Here is a 19270-nt window from a genome sequence, read left to right as displayed (position 1 = left end):
TTGCACATTAAATATGCAGATCTAATTTGTATAACTGTATCGAGAAGTGGTTGTTTGTTTTTTAATACCTGAAATGCTGCGTTCACTTTCTGGTTGGCCATTAAATGCATCTTCGAATGTAAATATGTTGTATACATACAGCCTCCTGTGTAGAATCTTTCCAGTTATTCTCTTAAGGAGACTCTTCATTTAGGATTGATGTGGCTTAGGTCTCCCTACCCCCCACTGCACCCTGAAATATCTCAACCACTCTTAGGACACTCAAAGAGGAAGGAAATCTCTTGCTTAAGCCACATTTACCAACTTCTATCTACTTCCTTTGCATGGGTTTGATAATTTGGCACACGCATAGTTTATGAGGCCAGCAGTGACTTCAGACCCCAGGTACAATATGAAATGACCCGTGGACCCCTTCTAACTACTAAGAACCACACATACAAGGCAGAAGACATAAAACTGAAGATATATCACTGACAGAGAGAGCTGAATTTTTCTAAGAGTCAGGGTTCTGTAGGTACTTCAGGAATCACTGAGTCAACTAATGTGTACCTCAACCTGTTCCCTCAATGGGAATCGACTTTAAGAACTGCAAGCACTCTCAGAACAGAAGTGTACCTTTCAAGGGCTTCTTTGCTGCTAAATTGTTTTATGATTTTGAAAATGTATGACTTTAATGAATGAAATTATAACCAGTTGTTTCATACACATGAGCATGGGATGTATAGAGGACTTCTTTTCTACACCCATTCGAGAATTACAGTGAGTAACAAATAAAACTCAGCCTTTCTATTCTAGATGGGCATCTAATTCATATTTTTTCTAATTCATACGTTTCCTTATTTCCTTGAAATTTTTCTGAAATAAAACTTTTTTATAGTGGATGACTAATGTTAAGAATTAAATATCATCCAAACAGAGAAATAAAATCAAGAGTCTCTTTGGGATGATATTATTAAAATATGGAGAAACTTTGGGAAAGTTTTTTTGGTCCATTTTCTATTATAAATCTTTAAAAACTTAAAAAAAATTATCCTTTAGAGTTTAACATGTATTGAAATAATTTGCCTGCCATGAGGGAGAATTCTGGGTGTAACAGAGAGTCTCCTCATATTTATAGAGAATGAAAATTCTAGTCGGTGTAAAGAACATAGTTAAAATTTCTGAGAACTACACTCAATGAGTTTATAGACTACCTTGCAAAGCCAGTGTCATTAACAGATTATATTCAACTGCAAGCAGGAAAGTAATTTCACTTGAGGAGCATACTAGAGTATGTTCACTGTGATCAGGCTGTAGGTATACAGTCCAGTCCAGCTCTAAACTTTGCTTAGAATATAATCTCATGAAAATTACTTTCCCTTTCCTAGCTAAAATTCCTTATAAATTTGGCATCATAATAGTACTTATACGGTTGTTGTAAACAGCAAATGAGAGAGACCACGTAATAGGTTCAGTGCAAGACCTGGCATATGGAATGTGCTCAAAATGTTACTTTAACTCTTGATCAGAGGCAAAGGGAACCAACATTTTTTTTCCAAAGAAACCATTCTAGAAATCGCTTTGAGAGAAAAATATGATGGGTATAGAGAACTTGAGCTGACTCACGTAAGACAATTCAGAGAAATCATCCCTGGCAGACCAGACAGGGAACCAGTGAATCAATGAATCACTTGTGAGGAGATGGACAGCCATTGCTTGCAGCATGTTGCTATGACAACGTGGTTCTGTGCAGACACTGAGCCCATTCCTCATGTGCGGGACGCATAGCCCATAGCAAATCATACTGTGGGGGACAGTGTAAGCATGGTGTGCGTGCTGGGGTGGAGGGAGATGGTGGATCATAACAGGATGGTGGCAAAGTGAGCATTAGGAAATCAGTCAAGGCTGCCCTGAGGACGTGGAGAAGGGAGGGACAAATGGTAGGGAAAGTGGCTCTGCACATGTATCTCTTGTTGCTGCCTCCTCTCCCGTGGCTGTCCAGCCATCCTGCAGCTCTAAAGGGGTGGGAACTGGTGAATTCTTGGGGCATTTCTTCAGATCCCCCCCCCCCCAAACAACTGTAACGGGACCTATGAGAACTGCCTCATGAGAGTAGTTATTAGGAATGTTACTGCCAAAGTTTACACACAAATCTCCTGGGTAAACCTGGAACTTTCAGCATTTACTTTAAATCTGAAGGTCTTTGAAATGTTCCTCTAACAACAGCAGAAATTGCCAAACAAGATTCATAGAGTAGGGTAAAAGGCTCCCATTGTGGATGAGAAAAGCCTAAGGGGGTAATAGCTTAATCGAATTGTGGAGGGTAAATTAGGCAAATGTTAAAGATGAAAGCTAATAGACGGAGAGCGTGGTAGACTCTGGTTGGCTCCATGATGGCCCCAGGAGGCAGGGTCCTCCATGGGACACGGGCCGTGCACCGTGCTCTCTGATGCACAGGCACACATCTTCCCCACGGCACAGGAAAAGCCACGCTTCCATGTGCTCACAGGGTGGGGCAGGAACTATGAAATATCCGTCTAAAATTAAACAATTACTCATAATGCTGGGCTTTGCATGACAGCAAGAAACCCATCAAAGACCACATTCTGAGTTATTCTGTGTCACTCTGAATTAGATATCTGTCTCACACACAGATGAGATGGTGTTCTTACCATGTGGCAGCTCGGTGCTGTTCCCTCTTAATAGCGCATTGACATTTTTGTTTCTGCTTTCTGTATATTACTCACGTTAGAAGCCACAATGGCTGATTTGTTTTTTTCACTTTTTAAATCATTGTCTAATCACGGATGTGTGCAAAGATTTAACTATAAGAATGTTTATCTCAGCATTGTTTATAATAGTGGAAATTTGACAAAGATTCTAAATGTTCCGCATGAATAAGTGGCCATATTGGGATGATGGAATGTGCCACATTGTAAATGATGTGGCATTATGAATAACATGGAAAAATATTCACAAGCTATTGTTACCTGGAAAAAAAAGTCATTATAGGATAGTATGTACAGAATGATCCCCTCTGAATATTAAATTAAAATATATAAGGAGCAACTACAGGAAATGAATACCACCAAAAATTATTAGTAGGGATAGCGACGCCTGGGGGGCTCAGCCATTAAGCATTTACCTTCAGCTCAGATCATGATCCCAGGGTCCTGGGATCTAGCCCCGCATTGGGCTCCCTGCTTGGTGGGAAGCCTGCTTCTCCCTCTCCCATTCCCCTTGCTTGTGTGCCCTCTCTCGCTGTTTCTCTCTGTCAAATAAATAAATAAAATCTTTTTAAAAAATTATTAGTAGGGATATAATTTTGGTTATTTTTATTTTATCTAGGTTTTTCTATATTTTCCAAATGTTCTGTAATGGCTATGTATTCCTATGTGATCAGATAAGTTTATTTCTTCAAGCATTATCTTTGGGGACCTACTGACATAGCAATGTAGATATGCATTGGTAATGTTTTTCCATTCTCAAAATTCCATACCGTTTTAGGTTCTTAGCTACCCAGCTGGTCTACTAAAAATATTATACTGTCTATCTCTATTGTCTTTTATACACATCTCAAGATTATACGTGAGAATGAGTCCATTAAAATGTTATTATATAAGGTAATCTCTCTTCAGCATTAATTTAAAACCATATTTTGTCCCTAATGCTTCCTTTTTTTATCATAAGTAGGTTTTTATTATTAATTAGACTAATTCTTTATTTAAAAAGAATTTCTTCAGATGCCCAGGGACTGAAGACTTCTCACAAACACAAGTTCTGATAGTCACTGATGGAGCCCTAAATGCCTGATTCCCTCCCTAGTGGTAAGCGAGATGCACTGAAAGCCAAGCCTACTCTCCCGTGGGAACATGAACATTTAATTCCAAGAACCACAGCACTCTCTCTGCCAACTATACCGCCACAGCAAAACACTAAACATCTTTAAAAAATTATTCTGCCTCCTAAAAGCCTCACCATCTGTGAGAGGCGGACTCAGAAACAGGGAGAAATCTGCTTCATAGAACGAAAGGAATCATAGAACCAGGAGTTGGAAGGACCTAGGGTACTGCCATGCACTCTTCCCCAGTTGAGGGAAGAAGTGGGGGAAAGCCTATTAAATAAATAGTAAATGTAAGCACTGAAAGGTCAACACAGCATTTTTTAAAAAATTTTTGAAACGTTGAAGTTGGACATCTTTCCTATTTTAAAAAGGAGACAATCAAGATAATTAACCGAAATCCACAACAATAATTCCTAATTCTAAAACTTAGCATTCTGAGCTCTGCATTCTTATTCAAGCCACGGGCCTGTTAAATGCTAGAAGGGACCCTCCATGCACTGGCTGCCTGTGGCCTGTGTGAGGAGAGAGCGAGGCGAGGACTACCAGGGAAGGAAGTGTGGATAGAGAGCAATTTCAAGTTTAGAGCCTCTGAGGTGATTTCTACTGTCTACAGGGTAGGGTGGAAATTATCTGTAGGTCTGATTATCATTCACCCTGATTCTGTCCTTCGTGTTTGAGAGACTATTCAGAGGGGAAACACACAGAGTTTCTTTTGAATCCAAGAGCAAAGGCTATCTTTTGAAGGCTTCTGTGTCTGCCTCATTAACTGCAGCAAATTAATGCAATCACATGAAAATTCTTCATTGTGAGGGATGGTCAGGAAAGATCAGCATTTCCTTTTGAGGAAAGGGATTTTGATTACACTGATACAAATATCTCTCCTTTTAATTTTTTATGATTAAAAAAAAACACACTTTACTTGGGCAACCCTGGAGTATTAAATTTCTTATAAAATGCTTCTTGTTACTCTTAATGCGAATATCAAGTATTTGGCTGAATGAATCAATAGATACACTTCATTCTAAACTTTTGAATCCAGATCACGATTAAGCATAATGCTAGGCTCATACTTGGTGTAAAGACATAAACTGAATTGTTCGGGGTATCGTTGTCACTTTTTATGAGTGTTTTTGCGTAGCAGTTATCCTCACAATTAAAATAGCTTATGTCTGAATTGTAAGCAAAATGCCAGGCATCCTAGAAGCGAACTTCCTCTGACAGACAGTGGCAGGAAGCATGACTCATCTGCCTGGGAAGTGTTTAAGGAGGTGCTGTGATGAGGAAAGTCAGCTCAGACCCTTTGCTGCTAAGACATAAAATCTCATCTGCTTTTCCCCAACTGGCAAATGGGATTTCAACCACCACGCTTCTTAGATTCAGATATAGAATCCCTGTGGCTTTTGTAAGAAAAGCCAGGAGACAGAAGTCCTGCTTTCATTAAAATGGGGCCAATCTCTGTTCTCCACAACTGGGAAGGCTGTTTTGGAAACTAAAGTTCTGCATTGGCTACAAAATGTTTTCGAGAGCAAAAATTAATCCGTCAAATTGTGTTTATGTTGAAATAATCATAAATAATGTTTATTAGCATTTAATAAATAATATTTATTAGCTGAATATTATTCTAAGCCCTTCATATGTGTTACCTAATTTTAAAATTCCCAGCAGCTCTATACAGCCGGTACCCTTATTATCCCCATTTTAGAGTTCTGGAAACTGAGGTATGTGGAAGTTTAATAATTAAACTCCCCTTACTGGATCTCCACCATCACTTTCACCTCCCTGCAATTTTCTCTCGAAGCCAGAGTTTTTAAAGGTGACAGTCTGAGCATACCGTTGCCCTGCTCAGGCTCCGGGAAGATCTCTTGCCTCTCGAAGGCGGTCCCTGAAACTCCTCCCGCACGCTCAGTGCTGCGCTACACTGCAGACTCCGGCCCGCCTGGCAGCCCCACGCTGGGCCTCGGCCACACCGGACTTCCCGCGCTTCTGACAAGGATTTTCTCCTCCAGGCGACTCAAGCCAGGCTCCTCTGAACCTTCTTCCTGACTAGGCCTCGACCTTTGCCTATAAAAATGCAGACTCTCGGCACATACGATTTCACCCACTCATTCCCCTTTACCCAAATTAAAAGACTTAAACACTAACGTAGTTTCTAACAAGATCACACCACTAGAAAGATCCCTGCCCCCGTTCAAGTGCCTGCCTGAGAAAGCTCAACGCTGCCAAGAGGATTTACGGTTTGTTCCAGCCAATACCTGAGGATAGGCCCCTGATCATCTTTCCTAGAACATTTACTAAGAAGGGCTTACAACAGTGATTCCTTCCTCTGCCCCTCTGAGAGGTGTGTGTGTCTCCTACAACTAAGGAGTGCCTTTCTCAAGGATCTGAGAAGCATGCCTTTGAAATGGAATCATCGGGAAGGATAGGACGCTCCTCTCCCAGTCTGTGTGGGAGGATAGAATCCGAGCTTCCATCACTGCCGGCCAGCACACTCGAATGGCCTCGCCACACTGACACTGACTAACCTTTTGTCATTTCTCACTTCCCTGACTGCTCCAGCTGCTGGTCCCCTCCCGATGCCCTAGTTCTCCCTTTAAAATGCCCAGCCACCTCTGTATAAACTGAAATGGAGTGCAGTTCATGCTGGATCCTACTGCAGGAGTGTATTACTGATTAAAATCTATCTTCGCCATGTTAACTAGTATCCAGCTTTATCTGTGACAGTTCCTCGACCACAGCTTCCCTTGGTGAAACTTTCAGCTTCTTTTGAACTTGTTAAGTTACTCTTCCTCAGGGAAGCTTTCTCTGACCCACAGATGAGCTCGGTCCTCCCGTTTCGTGTCTTTGGAGAACCGGATAATATTCCCTGATAGGACTTAACACAGCTTACCATTAAATTTGTATTGTGTGCTAAATTGATTACCACCTGCCTCCTCAGTGAAGACAAGGAAAACTCATGCGAAAACAGTTATATTTCCATAGTCTGCGGGTCGAAGATGTATTTGGATGACGAAACGAATGGATACGTGAATGAACAATGCATATTTAGGGTAGTAACAGCTTCAGGAAATGCCACAGCAAAAACAGAACAAAACAAAAAAACACTGTTTAACTGTGTTTAATTCAGCATTTCTCAAAACTTATCAGAATTTAGTTCTCTTTATTTGTGAAACATCTATCAAAATTTGTGGCAGAGTGAGTTCTGTGGTTTCCCCAAATGGACTTCCCCTTTGTCTGGGTTTCTGAATCACCATGTAGAAGGCAAGGAACACCAGCATGGGTCTCTAACATGATTGAGAAATAAACTTGTATTATATCAAGCATCTGAAAATTTATGAGTCCTGCATAACAACAGCTCGAGTTACCTTAACTAATCACAGTATCACACAGGCCTGATGGAAAATGCTGCTCAGGCTGCAGACTTAGAAAACATGAGTACAGGACCGGAAGCCTCTGTTTTGGTCCATTCTTTCATTTGAAATGCATGATTTTGTAATTGGAAGAGGACACGGGAGTGTAATAAATAATGATATAAACATCTGGTGGACAAGATGACATCAGAAGGAGGATTTGGCAAGAGATAAAATGAATCTTACGAAGACTAGAGGGAAATGCATTTGACAGAAGTCACTAGCATCACGAAGAGGAAGGCTTGCAAAGCGGAAGGCCTAGAAGGGTATACAGAATGGACTGGAAGATGATAGTGGCAAAGGTGCCAACTAAAGATGGGGGGAGAAAGCTGAGATTCCCAACATGAAAATCGCAAAGTAAATCTGGTATTTTTTACGTAATGAGATAAATATCATGACCGTATCACCGGGCCTTGGTGAGACAAAGACATGATTCGCCTATAGCAATGGAAAAGTGAGACTTATCAAAAAGGAAATCTTTAATAGTATTAAAATAGTTATGACTTCCTAGGAGAGAGCTTTGAAGGGAGGGTACAACATGCTGTCGGAGCAGAAGTGGACTGCAGACAGTGGTCTCAAGTGCTGGCCCGAGGGCTTGGGGGGTCTGTCTCTACTGAGATTCCCAGAGACTTTGATTAAGTAGGTCTGGGCTAAGCTCTAGGAATACGTTTTTCTAACAAGATCTCCAGGTGACTCCGGAATGCAGCCAGTTATAGGGGCTTCATCGTCCCCCATTGGCTTCTTCCTCAGTAGAGATTACAATTTTTTACAAGGGAAATATGTCAACACTAGTGCAGCACAAAGAGAGACGTGGGGGTGGCAAAGGGGAGATAATTTCAACCATCTGGACATCTCTCAAATGTCTAACTGGGAAAAAAAAGCATGGCTTTTGATAAATTCTATAAATGTTCTCCTTTCTCAAAAAGTAAAGAAAATAGTGAAAAGAAGTACTAGTCTGGACTAATTCTGGACAGCAAAGAAGTGGTTGTTATTGCAGAACAAAACATTAGGAGACAGTGATCAATGTCCCTAGAGCCTGCGGTACTGGACATACCAGTCATGAGCCTAAGGTTTTAGGGAGTCAGACTTCAAAAGGAGATATAAGCCCATGGACCAAAACAATTAGCAATTAAAGAAAAAAGAGAAGCAACAGAGAATAGAAAGAAATTTAAGAAACATGACAAATTCCAATAAAATTAAATTCTATCCACAAAACTAGGACTAACTTTTGGGGCAACAAAAGGGGAAACCTCTGAAGAAATCAAATAAAAAGGAACCATGGGGCTATATAAAAGCTTTCTGACCATTTTATGAACACACAGACAAATTATCTAAACTTTGGGAAAGAGCACAGTTAGGGAAAAAATGTGTTTGTTTTTTTTTTTAAGCTATGATTAGGGCAAATGAAAGATCAAAATATGGATGGATCAACACTTGCGGAAGAGAGCATAATGCGATAAAGGAAAAACAGAAACATGCCTAGTAGAATTTTGAAACTAGAAAAGACATTGACATCCAATTTGTAAGATCAAGGCAGGCAATTCCTTTAAATGAATTTTTTGGGCTTAAGTGAACTATATTCTGCAGTACTGAAAGGTACAGTCCTTACAGAACAAATTGTGTAATCTTGCTGAATTCATGAATGTTGAAGAAATGTTTTAGCATGCCAGCAGAGCCATACTCAAAGATTCTGCCTCTGCCCTCACACACCATCTATGAGCAATGATGGCCAGAGGCCTGGACTTCACTGCTCCTGGCCAGAGCCAGTCATACTGCCCAGAGGACCATCTATCCATAAGTGGGCTACACCCATGCCTTTGCTATCAGGCTCAAAAAGATGAGCCCCCTGTGCTGGGAATTTGTTCCCAAGGGGAGGCTCATTTGTTGCAAGAGCTTGGGGCAAATAGTCATGTGGAGTCATGGCTGGGGGGCCATACGGAAGCTAAAATAGTGAGGCTGTAGAAATGCAGAGGAGAGAGATGGGAATGGCATATACACATGCAAGGAAAAAACCACGAAGCTGACTTTGTTCCTGCTCTTTCCCAGTGTTTTGGTTTATCATGTGTGTCATGAGGCTTCTTACTTTCCTCAGAGTACAGCCCTTTCACAAAACTAATGGTACAGTTGGAGAGTGTACCTGCAACCAAGAGTATAAAGCACACAATGAAAAGTAAGAGAACAGCCAGAGGGCTCAAGGGAAGATGTTTCAACTTCCAAACTCTAGAAAAAAATTTTTCTGGAACCTCAGACTTGAATAAGATTGACAGTAATTTTTAGAAAAATTCTAAGTGGGACACTAAAAATAATTTGTCACAATGTAGCACAGAAAAGGTGATTATAATAGTAAATGACCAGTACTTATCTATGAAGAAGTGTGCTACAATAACATGGACTTCTGTCTGTGACAGTATCACCAGGATGGTCGATCCAAGGGCTCGTGGACGCTCCCTCACGTCACCTCTGCGGATGACAGAGAATTGTGAGTATGCACATAGAGGATGTGTGGTGTCATGGCTGAAAGCACTGGCCCAGCGCCACAGGGCCTGGTAGAAAGCCTGGCTTTGACGCCTCTAATGCCTGTGACTGGGAACAACCTGTATTTGCCTCAACTGTCTCACCTGTCAAATGGGATAATATTTCTTACATTACAGGGATGCTGTAACAATTACCTAGCAAATAATAAGTATTCAATAAAGATCAGCTATTGCCAAGTTGTGTGAATAGTGCTATCCCCAAAGTGTTAAATAATAGATCATTTTAGGGGTGTCTGGGTGGCTCAGTCGGTAGGCTGTCTGACTCTTGATTTTGGCTCAGGTCATGATCTCAGGGTCCTGGGATCGAGCCCTGTGTCAGTCTCCATGCTCAGCAGGAAATCTGCTTGAGGTTTTACTCTCTCCTCCCTCTGCCCCTCCCCTTGCTTACACACACTCTCTCTAAAATAAATAAATAAATCTTTTAAAAAATATTAGACCATTTTAACCAAAGAAACATACCATTTTGGAGTATTTGAAACAGGCACCATCTTGTCTGACATTTTTATCAATTATTTTTGAAGAAGTAGTAGGTCAATGCCGGTAAGTCTATATGCAAATGAATAATGTGTCTACAGACCAAAGAATCAGGGTTTAGAAGGATCGTGATGTGTCTGAATTCTCAGGCAAAAGAGTCAAATATTACTAGGAATAATTTCCTATGTATGGCTATGAAGTCATTACAGTTCATGTAAAAGTGGCCTGGAGAAAGAAGTATTAATATAGTCCAACATTATGATTTGACTAACAATAAGCCCATATAACCTCAGCCTATGATACCAGAGGTACCTAAGCCAAATAATATAGTTCCAGCATACTTGGCCCTGGTTGGCTTCATTGAGTGTTGAATCCAAACCTGGGTCACATTTTAAGAGACATTGACATACAAGAGAAAAATCAAAGGAGGGTGTCCACTGAGAGCTTGCCTCATGAGGACCAGCTAGGGAAATGCAGGACGAGGACTAGAGAAAAGTAGCTCTGACTCCATGCTCTTCCCTCAAGACAACTCAGCGAATTCATAGACTTAAACCTCCATCTACACTCACTCTCCGCCCTTTGTGCTCCTGCACACTGTGGTCTCACTCCTACTCCTGCTACCCCTCAAACACTGTTCTGCCCAGGGTCACGCTGATCTCCAAGGAACACTTCTTAACCCTGAGATCCCTCTTGATCCCCTGGGAGCCTCTCACCTTGTTGATCACTGTCACCTTCTATGATACTCTCTGCCCTTGGCATCTATGACACAACAGCCTCAGGGTTTTCCTCCTTGCTCTTCCCACAACACACGTGCTCCCAGTTGACCTAATACAGGCTCTGGCCTCCTGTACATCTCTGTGCTGATTTCTCCCAAATCTATCATTTTCATTTGTATACTATGTCATCTTTTAGAAGTCTCTTTTTCTGTGCGGAGACTCAGACTCAAAATGAAAATTAAACAGTTGAGGGGCGCCTGAGTAGCGCAGTCGTTAAAGCGTCTGCCTTCGGCTCAGGGCGTGATCCCGGCGTACCGGGATCGAGTCCCACATCGGGCTCCTCTGCTAGGAGCCTGCTTCTTCCTCTCCCACTCCCCCTGCTGTGTTCCCTCTCTCACTGGCTGTCTCTCTGTCACATAAATAAATAAAATCTTTAAAAAAAAAAAAAAAGAAAGAAAGAAAAGAAAATTAAACAGTTGAAATGCAGTTGTAGGATATGCAATGAATCCTTAAGGTTGACTTCCCACAATTACATGAGCAACATGGTCTTACTCCTTCAGGCAAGTGACCCTTCCTCCCATTGAATTTAATTTCCAAATCTGAAACATTTTGTTTTGCCCAGAGGACAAATAATAAAGGATAGATTCGCTTCCCAATGGGATCTCTACCAACCTGTACCCCTCAGCAAGGTTGGGCACAATGTCTGACCAGCACCTAATCAAGTCCTTTCATAATTTCAGCTTTATTAATTCAAAATAACTCAATTCTGGATGCAATAACAGTCATCAACTGGGACCTGGCTCAGTTACTTGAAAAACCCTTCAACTAGAAGTTATTAAAGTAATGGAAACTAGATTTTGTGTTTGTGGCTTTTCTCTTCTTAAGTAGTTATTTGTGCTTTAAAAATTTTCATCATAGACCAGCCATTGTAGCAACTGCTCTGGCCTTGCCCCTTGGCTTACAGAAACGGAAAAAATCTCCTCCCTCTGGCAGCAGTGTCATTCTTTGGAAGGCTTTGCTGAACTTTTGGTTCTCATTCTGTATTTTTTCTGCTTTCACCATCAGTGTTGCACAAAATAAATGGCATGCCTCTAACGTCATCTGTGAAGGGCCTCTCATGAGCTGCTCTGTGGTTGCTGGAATAAGTATTTTCATTTGACAGTTTTCAAACACTTCCAAAAAATTATCTGATGGGCCTTTTTGTTACCCTTCCATCCTCAACTAAGTCCAAAGAGGTGGAAACCAGTCCCTGGAAAAGTTCCATCTCATTTCCTCCCCCACTCTTTCTTCCAAAGCCTCCTGAAAGTCCAGGTCAAATGCTTCCCCCCCTCTGCAGCTTTCTCTGTTGTACTGTCATCAAATCACTCTTATGATGCCTGGCGTATTGTTATACACTCAATGCTCTGCAAGGCCATGAGTTCTCTTTTGGTTTGTGTTCGAAGGGCTAGAACTGCAGTGAATGCATTGGAATTATACAAAAAGGCCAGTTTGGAATTCAGTTCTTTCTCATTAATTAACATCTCTCATTGGGCTGATGCTAAAATATGGCTGTGAGAGCCAACTTATCCTGAACTCACTGAATTCCTCTAAGATCCCAACTCTATAATCAATGCCTGGGTCACGAATTCAATAGGAGATGGTTCACACCTTCAAAAGGCTCACAGTCCAGTAGGGCATGTGGGTGCAATCACAACTGGCAAAAATGCAATAAGATAACTTGCTGTGTTTGTGGTATGAACAAGGGGCTTTGAAAGCAATTCTTCCATTTCCTCTAAAGAATGAACAAGATCTTCCCATGTGAAGAAAAGAAAAGGATGTTTATCCCAGGTAAATACAATGAGACAAGCATATCATTATTAAGCTTGCAAAGACCATCTGAACACTAGATCAAGAAAAATGGACTTTAAAACCATTGTCAAGTTTGTGCTTGTAAGTTTGATGTTGTGTCATATTTTCTTTGAATACTAGTAAATATCACTTTCTAATGGGTAAACCCTATGGCTACTATTTCTATAATATTGAACTTTTCTAAATACAGAGCAAGATTTCACCCAAAAAAAATTGTTCCTCAGAAACAAGAGACTCCATATATTCAGAACCTCCCAAGTCTCTCAAAGTATAGAAAGCTTTCTCATCTTCATTTTTAAAAAACAAGAGGGCTATTTGGAAAAGATACTTTAACCTCAAACAGCCTCAATCAGTGCTAAGTTTTCTTAAAGAACTGGTAAAAAGAAGGTTAAGAAAATTTTACAAGTATAAAGGATTTTTTTCCTGAAGAATTTGTCCTTAAAGTTACAAGTGCTGGATGTGGGAAGTCTTTGCAAGCAAGATTTCTAAAAATCACTGATCACATTGAGAAGAAACCCACTAAGTCACTGTATTGTGGATAGGTGGCTTGGGCTACGGGAGATGTCCTAATGCTACCAGAGGGGGTACTCGTCACTTCAGAAAAGATTTTTAGTGAAAACACCATATGTGGATTCGGAAGTATTGTATATGTACAATGTAGACAAATTAAAAAATGGTATGTTAGATGGACTTAAAAAGTGATTTTATTAATGATGAGAACTTGATGTCAAAATATTTTAAGTGGTTTCAGTAAAATTGTCTTACGAAGCATAAAAGTGGAAACTATAATTTCTAAATTAATATAATAGCTTATAAACCATATAATTTTATAAATGAATGCATAATTACATTCATAAAGTAAGTAAAATAAGTGGCTGCTTAACTTTTCAATCTATAGCCCTAAAAAATCACTAATGCAAGTTAGCAAAAAAGCTTTTAGGAATAAAGTATCTTATTGTAAACATAGGAGATTACCTGATACTTTGGGCTACCTAGTTGTCAAGCAATTTTCATTGAATAGTATTGCATACAAAGAGTTGAATAAATGCTACAGGTGGTCATTATCAGAACAAATAGAAATTTCCGTTTTACTGAAAGAAAAATTAAGTGAAATGTACTTAAATTTTAAAATAAAAAGAATAAAAATCATGATTTCTAGTATCAGGCAAATTAGGTATTAAAGAAAGCCAGGTACCCAAACATTTTCTGGTCTCCTGTTTATAGAGAACAAACATAAAAACAAGTAACAAAAAATAGAAGTTATTCCTTTACTCCTGGATTATTTAAATAATATGAGGTCAATCAGTCCAGAAGTCACACTGAAAACTAAAAATATAGACAATTCTTTGTGTATATAATTTAGTGGATTAAATATCCTTAATATTAATATGATGCAGTGAAAGAGACACGAAATATGCCTGTTCAAATACCATGGGTAGTTGGCGTATTATAGATGCATAGAGCCACAGAGATTCAGTTCTACAGAGCACGATGATTTCTAGTTTGGCTTTCCTAACTTGATCTGAAAATGCAGTGATTTATTTAGCTTCAGAATACATACCTCTAAATAGTCTGTGGAGCAGTTTATGTGATTTTCCAACTCAAACGCTAAAAATGTGTAATTCACTGTGTTGCCAGTAGTTGCCTGGATGGTCCAGTTGCAACGCTGATTGTCAGAATAGGGACCTGGATAATGGATACTCTCTAAGATGCCATAGGTTTGGTTCACAATCACCACGTTCCTACATGCTGGAAAAAATAACCAGGATTAGTGAGAACCACTACAATATATGTTGTAGTTGCTCCAAGATGGGTGAGATTTTCCTTCAAGAAAATATCTAGATTAAAATATATACACAGTTTATAGATTATATTTGTATGTATTATGTATATACATATGTATATATATAGTATATGTGTGTGTGTGTGTGTGTGTGTATAATAGTACAACATTCTTATAGTGAAAGGGTCTCCATTCAGAACAAATGTAAAATAATACTCACAGAGTGTCATGAAAATTGCCTATTAGGCATCAAATTCCTGTGACTTGGTGGAGAACAGACAAACTCAGCACTACCCAGAGAGCAGTTCGATTTGTTTACTTACAAAAGTGCATTAAATATTCCATGCTTTTGTTTTTCTAACTTTAACGTTTGGAAGGAACAGAAATCCTGACCTTTAAACTCGACAGTTTAAAAACACGAAGTTCTATGTGAATGCTAAAAACGAATAACAGCATGGCTTTGTTGAACATTCAAAAGTCAGCACGAAATTCACAATAAAGACTCCGTTATTCCTCTAGTTAGTCATCAGGAAGCACCAAATGAATGGAGGGAATGTAAAGGATTTGAAGAAGAAATGAACATCTTAAATTTTGAAAAAAAAGTCTTCCATCCACTGGTGGCATTTTCCTCAGCTGAGTTTGCAACAAAACTATACTAGGTACCTCGAGGTGTGGCTAGTCCCAGGAGTCAGTGCCAAATTCAACCCAAACTAAGGACTTGATTAAGCCTTGCCCATATTGTCTGTATGATGTGTGGTAAAAGAGAATGAGAAAATAAACATTATATTGAAAAAATGGTCTCTTGGGGCGCCTCGGTGGCTCAGTCGTTAAGCGTCTGCCTTCGGCTCAGGGCGTGATCCCGGAGTCCTGGGATCGAGCCCCACATCAGCCTCCTCCGCTGGGAGTCTGCTTCTCCCTCTCCCACTCCCCCTGCTTGTGTTCCCTCTCTCGCTGGCTGTCTCTCTCTGTCAAATAAATAAATAAAATCTTTAAAAAAAGAAAAAAGAAAAATTGGTCTCTGAAAAATGTGGTTCATATATGCATTTCTACTACCATACTCTTCCTGACAGGTGACTAGAACATCATATATACATATAAACATATACGTATATACATATACATATACACACACACATACATACAATCTTTGGTATCGAAAAGTATACCTTTGTAGCTCTTCAGACTCTTCCTTTGCTGGAGTGGGGGAATACTCAAACTATTTCTCTCTAGGCCACCTTTCTGTCCACAAAGGAATCCTAAAGGGTAATCCTGTGGTCTTAAATGCCTGTGAGCAGTTACAGCTATGAGGCCGAGAGGCAGTATGTGCCACAACGGCTACAAGTAAGAGCAGAGGAAAATATATTCCATTAAATCACATGGGTGGCTCACAGTGCTCAGAAATTCTTCTATCTGCAAACCTCCAATTTCATATGGCCAATGTTACAAAAAACCTCACTGGTTAGCTCTGATTTGGCCTTTGAGGACCTATATCCCATGTGCGCTAAGTTACTCCTTCAGTGTTCCAAAATGATGAGAGAAAAATAAAATAATCACAAGAATAAAAGGGAGAAATCCTTAACAAGCAATCTGACTATAACCAAGAAACAAATTAGCACAGCACTAATAAAATTAGAGAAATGATTATATGTTCAACCAAAAAGATATATCTCTGAGAGAAGTTAGGAGAGCTTTTCATATACTACGATGAACTTCTGAAGAATAAAGCATTCTACCGTTAAAACTCAGTATTCAAAACTATCTAGAATTCAGCCTAACCCTCAAATGTAAGTGAATGTGAATATTTGCAAATTCACACATAGTCAAGGTCAAACATCAATACACTTTCAACTAATTCAAAGGGATTTTGTGTGTTCAGTTTATGATCTTGTGACTTTCAAATCTATTTTTAGGTAACTGTGTCAAAATATGGATAAATTTAGGAGTAGTGGGCAAGGAACTCGACTTTCAAAACCACAACTGTTTATTAAATAACATAAATTCAAGGAAGCCTTGTTTTCTTTAAATGTCCATTTCGAAACTAACATTAGAAAGTATTCAGTTCTAGGGGCGCCTGGGTGGCTCAGCTGTTGGGCAACCGACTCTTGATTTCAGCTCAGGTTGTGATCTCAGGGTCGTGAGATGGAGCCCTGCTTCTGCTCTGCACTGAGCATGGAGCCTGCTTGGGATTCTCTCTCTTCCTCTCCTTCTGCCCTGCCCCACCCTCCTCCGGCCACTTGCACGCGCAAGTTGAGTGTGTCCATACGTGTACTCTCTCTCTCTCTCAAAAAAAAAAGTATTTAATTCTAGACCTAGAGGGAGCTTTCATGATAACCTTGTTTAATATCCTTTTTTAAGAGAAGAAATCATGCAACCTCAGAAGAGAAAAGTGATCTCAGAGATTAGGGGCCAGGACAAATCCCTGGGCCCCTTGACTCTTCGTACAATACTCCTTTAATTCTATCATGTGACCTCATAGGAAAGTAGATTTTAAAATGACATCTTTACAATGACCAGATTTTTCCGCAATAAAGGATGTGCTAGGGGCGCCTGGGTGGCTCAGTCAGTTGTGCCTCCAACTCTTGGTTTCGGCTTAGGTCATGATTTCAGAGTCCTGGGATCAGCTCCCCATGGGTCTCTGTGCTCAGCAGGAAGTTTGCTTCAGGATTCTCCCTCTCCCTGTGCCCCTCCGCGCACTTGCTCATCCTCTCTCTCTCTCTCACTCTAAAATAAATAAATAAATCTTAAAAAAAAAAAAAAAAAAGAATGTGCTGATTTTACATCTGATTTGTAAGAATGTAGTTTCCCTTAATAAAAAGTAAGGCACCATTGGAGGTACAAGACCAAAAAAATAAAATAAAATAGTGTGAGAGATACTATGCACAATGGAATAATGTCTAATTAGAAGACTGTGATGTTTGATACAAATGAAAACCCACTCCGTTAACCTGCTATGCCGATCTTTAGCCGAACAGCAACTATCTCAGCATATTAAATACTCCATTTTGTACAGCTTACCACAAGCTGTAGTTATATGGCATTAAATTTAATGCTAAGCATTCTTCTCTCAAATAGAATTAAATCTTTCTCATAAAGAGCAAAGATTTATTTCAATTGCTCAAACCAATGGGTTACACTTATTTCCATTTGTTTCATTACAGGAGATTGAAGACCCACCAAAGGCACGGAGCAGCCAGCGTGCATACTTACTCTGCTGGTATCTGGCTAGGAAGCCACCTCCTTGTTGACCTTCATCTGTCCTGAATTTTAAAAACATGCTGTCTCCACTAGAACGGATGAGAGGCGGTTTTTCATTCCCACAAAGCTGACTTAGCAAATGAGCGCTGGTACTTGGGCCATCATATACCTTTAATGAAACATTTTAAATGTCAGATGATTGTGCCATAAACATTATCTAAAGGATTCTAATTCTTAAGAAGTGGGAAAATACACAACATAACAAAAGAAGAGCCGTGAATCAAAATATCTTTAAAAATTATGTTTAAATGTCTATAAACTTGGGTAGTGAACTTGGGCAATTTAGCCATGGCTATGTATAGTGGTAAGGGTGTAAACCCAGGCTGAAATCTGAAGATTAAAAAATGAAAGACTAATATGTATTTTTGAGACCATAGCTGTTTTCAGTAGTTCTCCTTGTTTTTGATTGCAGAGTTTATAATTTATGACATTCTAATATATTTTTTATTTAGATTTTTTTTTTTAATGGACAAGGACAGGTTGCTCCTACTTATAAAGTCCTACCTGGATGACTTCAATTATATTATCTAATTCACCAATATAGTCCTCTCTATTGTTAATTTTCAAAGAATATAGAGAAATTACATAGATAGTAATTATGATAGATCTCATAATCCCTTTTGGGAGATTTTAACCATATCTTAACAGCCCATATTTGATATATTTTAAATACTTAGTGTACCAATCCGTTCAATAATCCATGCCATACTTAGAAGGCTAAGTCTTTTGTTTGAATTTTTTATGTGGATATTTTGTTTAAGTGTTCCCCTTCCCTGAATTTCAAAGATAAAAATAAACGCATGTATGTGTGTGGGTGAGATGGGAGCAGTGGAAGAAACGACTGGACTTCATATATACAGCCAGATAATCTGAAGTGCAGTTTGGGTGATGCTCCAAGTGAAAGTCTTCAAATTCCAGTTCAAATGGGCTGCCGTGGCTGGATTTCAACCACCAGTAGCATTCGGAGCTGTGGTAGTAAGGCATCGGGTAGTTGGGAGAAGTGAACACGCCAGTGGGAGTCGTGAGATTGCCCCCACAACCTACAGGAGAAAGAGATGAGATGACCCGTATTGTTTTCTTCATGGTAAAATGGAATTTTCTTGTCCATATCTAACTGGGGTTATGGTTACTCTCCTTTATTGTAGAACAAAACTTCATCTCCAAAGAGTAGCCAGCCTATGTCAACATCCTTTCCTTTTCCTAACCAAGATGGCCAGCTTGAGGAAATATACCATGGAACCAGGACATTTCCCCTTATTCTGTCCTCGAAAACAAGACCAGCTGCTGCTAATTCAAATATTTGCAATGTTGAAGTTTAGTATAGACAGTAATGACAAAATACAGCTGGAAAAAACTGGCTGAGAACAGGGCAGTCTAAGAATCAAGAGACTTATCAGACTGGACTCTTCAAGAAAAAACAGCTCTTTGCC

At 39.7% G+C, this 19270-nt stretch overlaps 1 protein-coding gene and 1 long non-coding RNA gene across 2 annotated transcripts in view; one reads left to right on the top strand and one right to left on the bottom strand.

The window, feature by feature from the left end:
* Positions 1–19270, bottom strand: part of CUBN (cubilin) — a 256759-nt gene that overhangs the window by 171091 nt on the left and 66398 nt on the right. Inside the window, exons 25-27 of the mRNA XM_008692037.2 lie at positions 18699–18880; positions 17793–17949; positions 14364–14551 (exon numbers count right to left, since the gene is read on the bottom strand). Coding sequence (XP_008690259.2) covers positions 14364–14551; positions 17793–17949; positions 18699–18880 — 527 coding nt within the window. The remainder of the gene's footprint in view (positions 1–14363; positions 14552–17792; positions 17950–18698; positions 18881–19270) is intronic.
* Positions 479–19236, top strand: LOC103664200. Its single transcript, XR_568943.2, has 4 exons — positions 479–759; positions 9639–9709; positions 17744–17929; positions 18986–19236. It is a non-coding gene; the product is annotated as an uncharacterized LOC103664200 (long non-coding RNA).

Source organism: Ursus maritimus, unplaced genomic scaffold (genome assembly GCF_017311325.1).
Source record: "Ursus maritimus isolate PB19 unplaced genomic scaffold, ASM1731132v1 scaffold_31, whole genome shotgun sequence".
In the NCBI taxonomy this organism is placed as follows: Eukaryota; Metazoa; Chordata; class Mammalia; order Carnivora; family Ursidae; genus Ursus; species Ursus maritimus.
The sequence above is the reverse complement of the archived record's forward strand: the minus strand, read 5'-3'. Positions and strand labels throughout refer to the sequence as shown.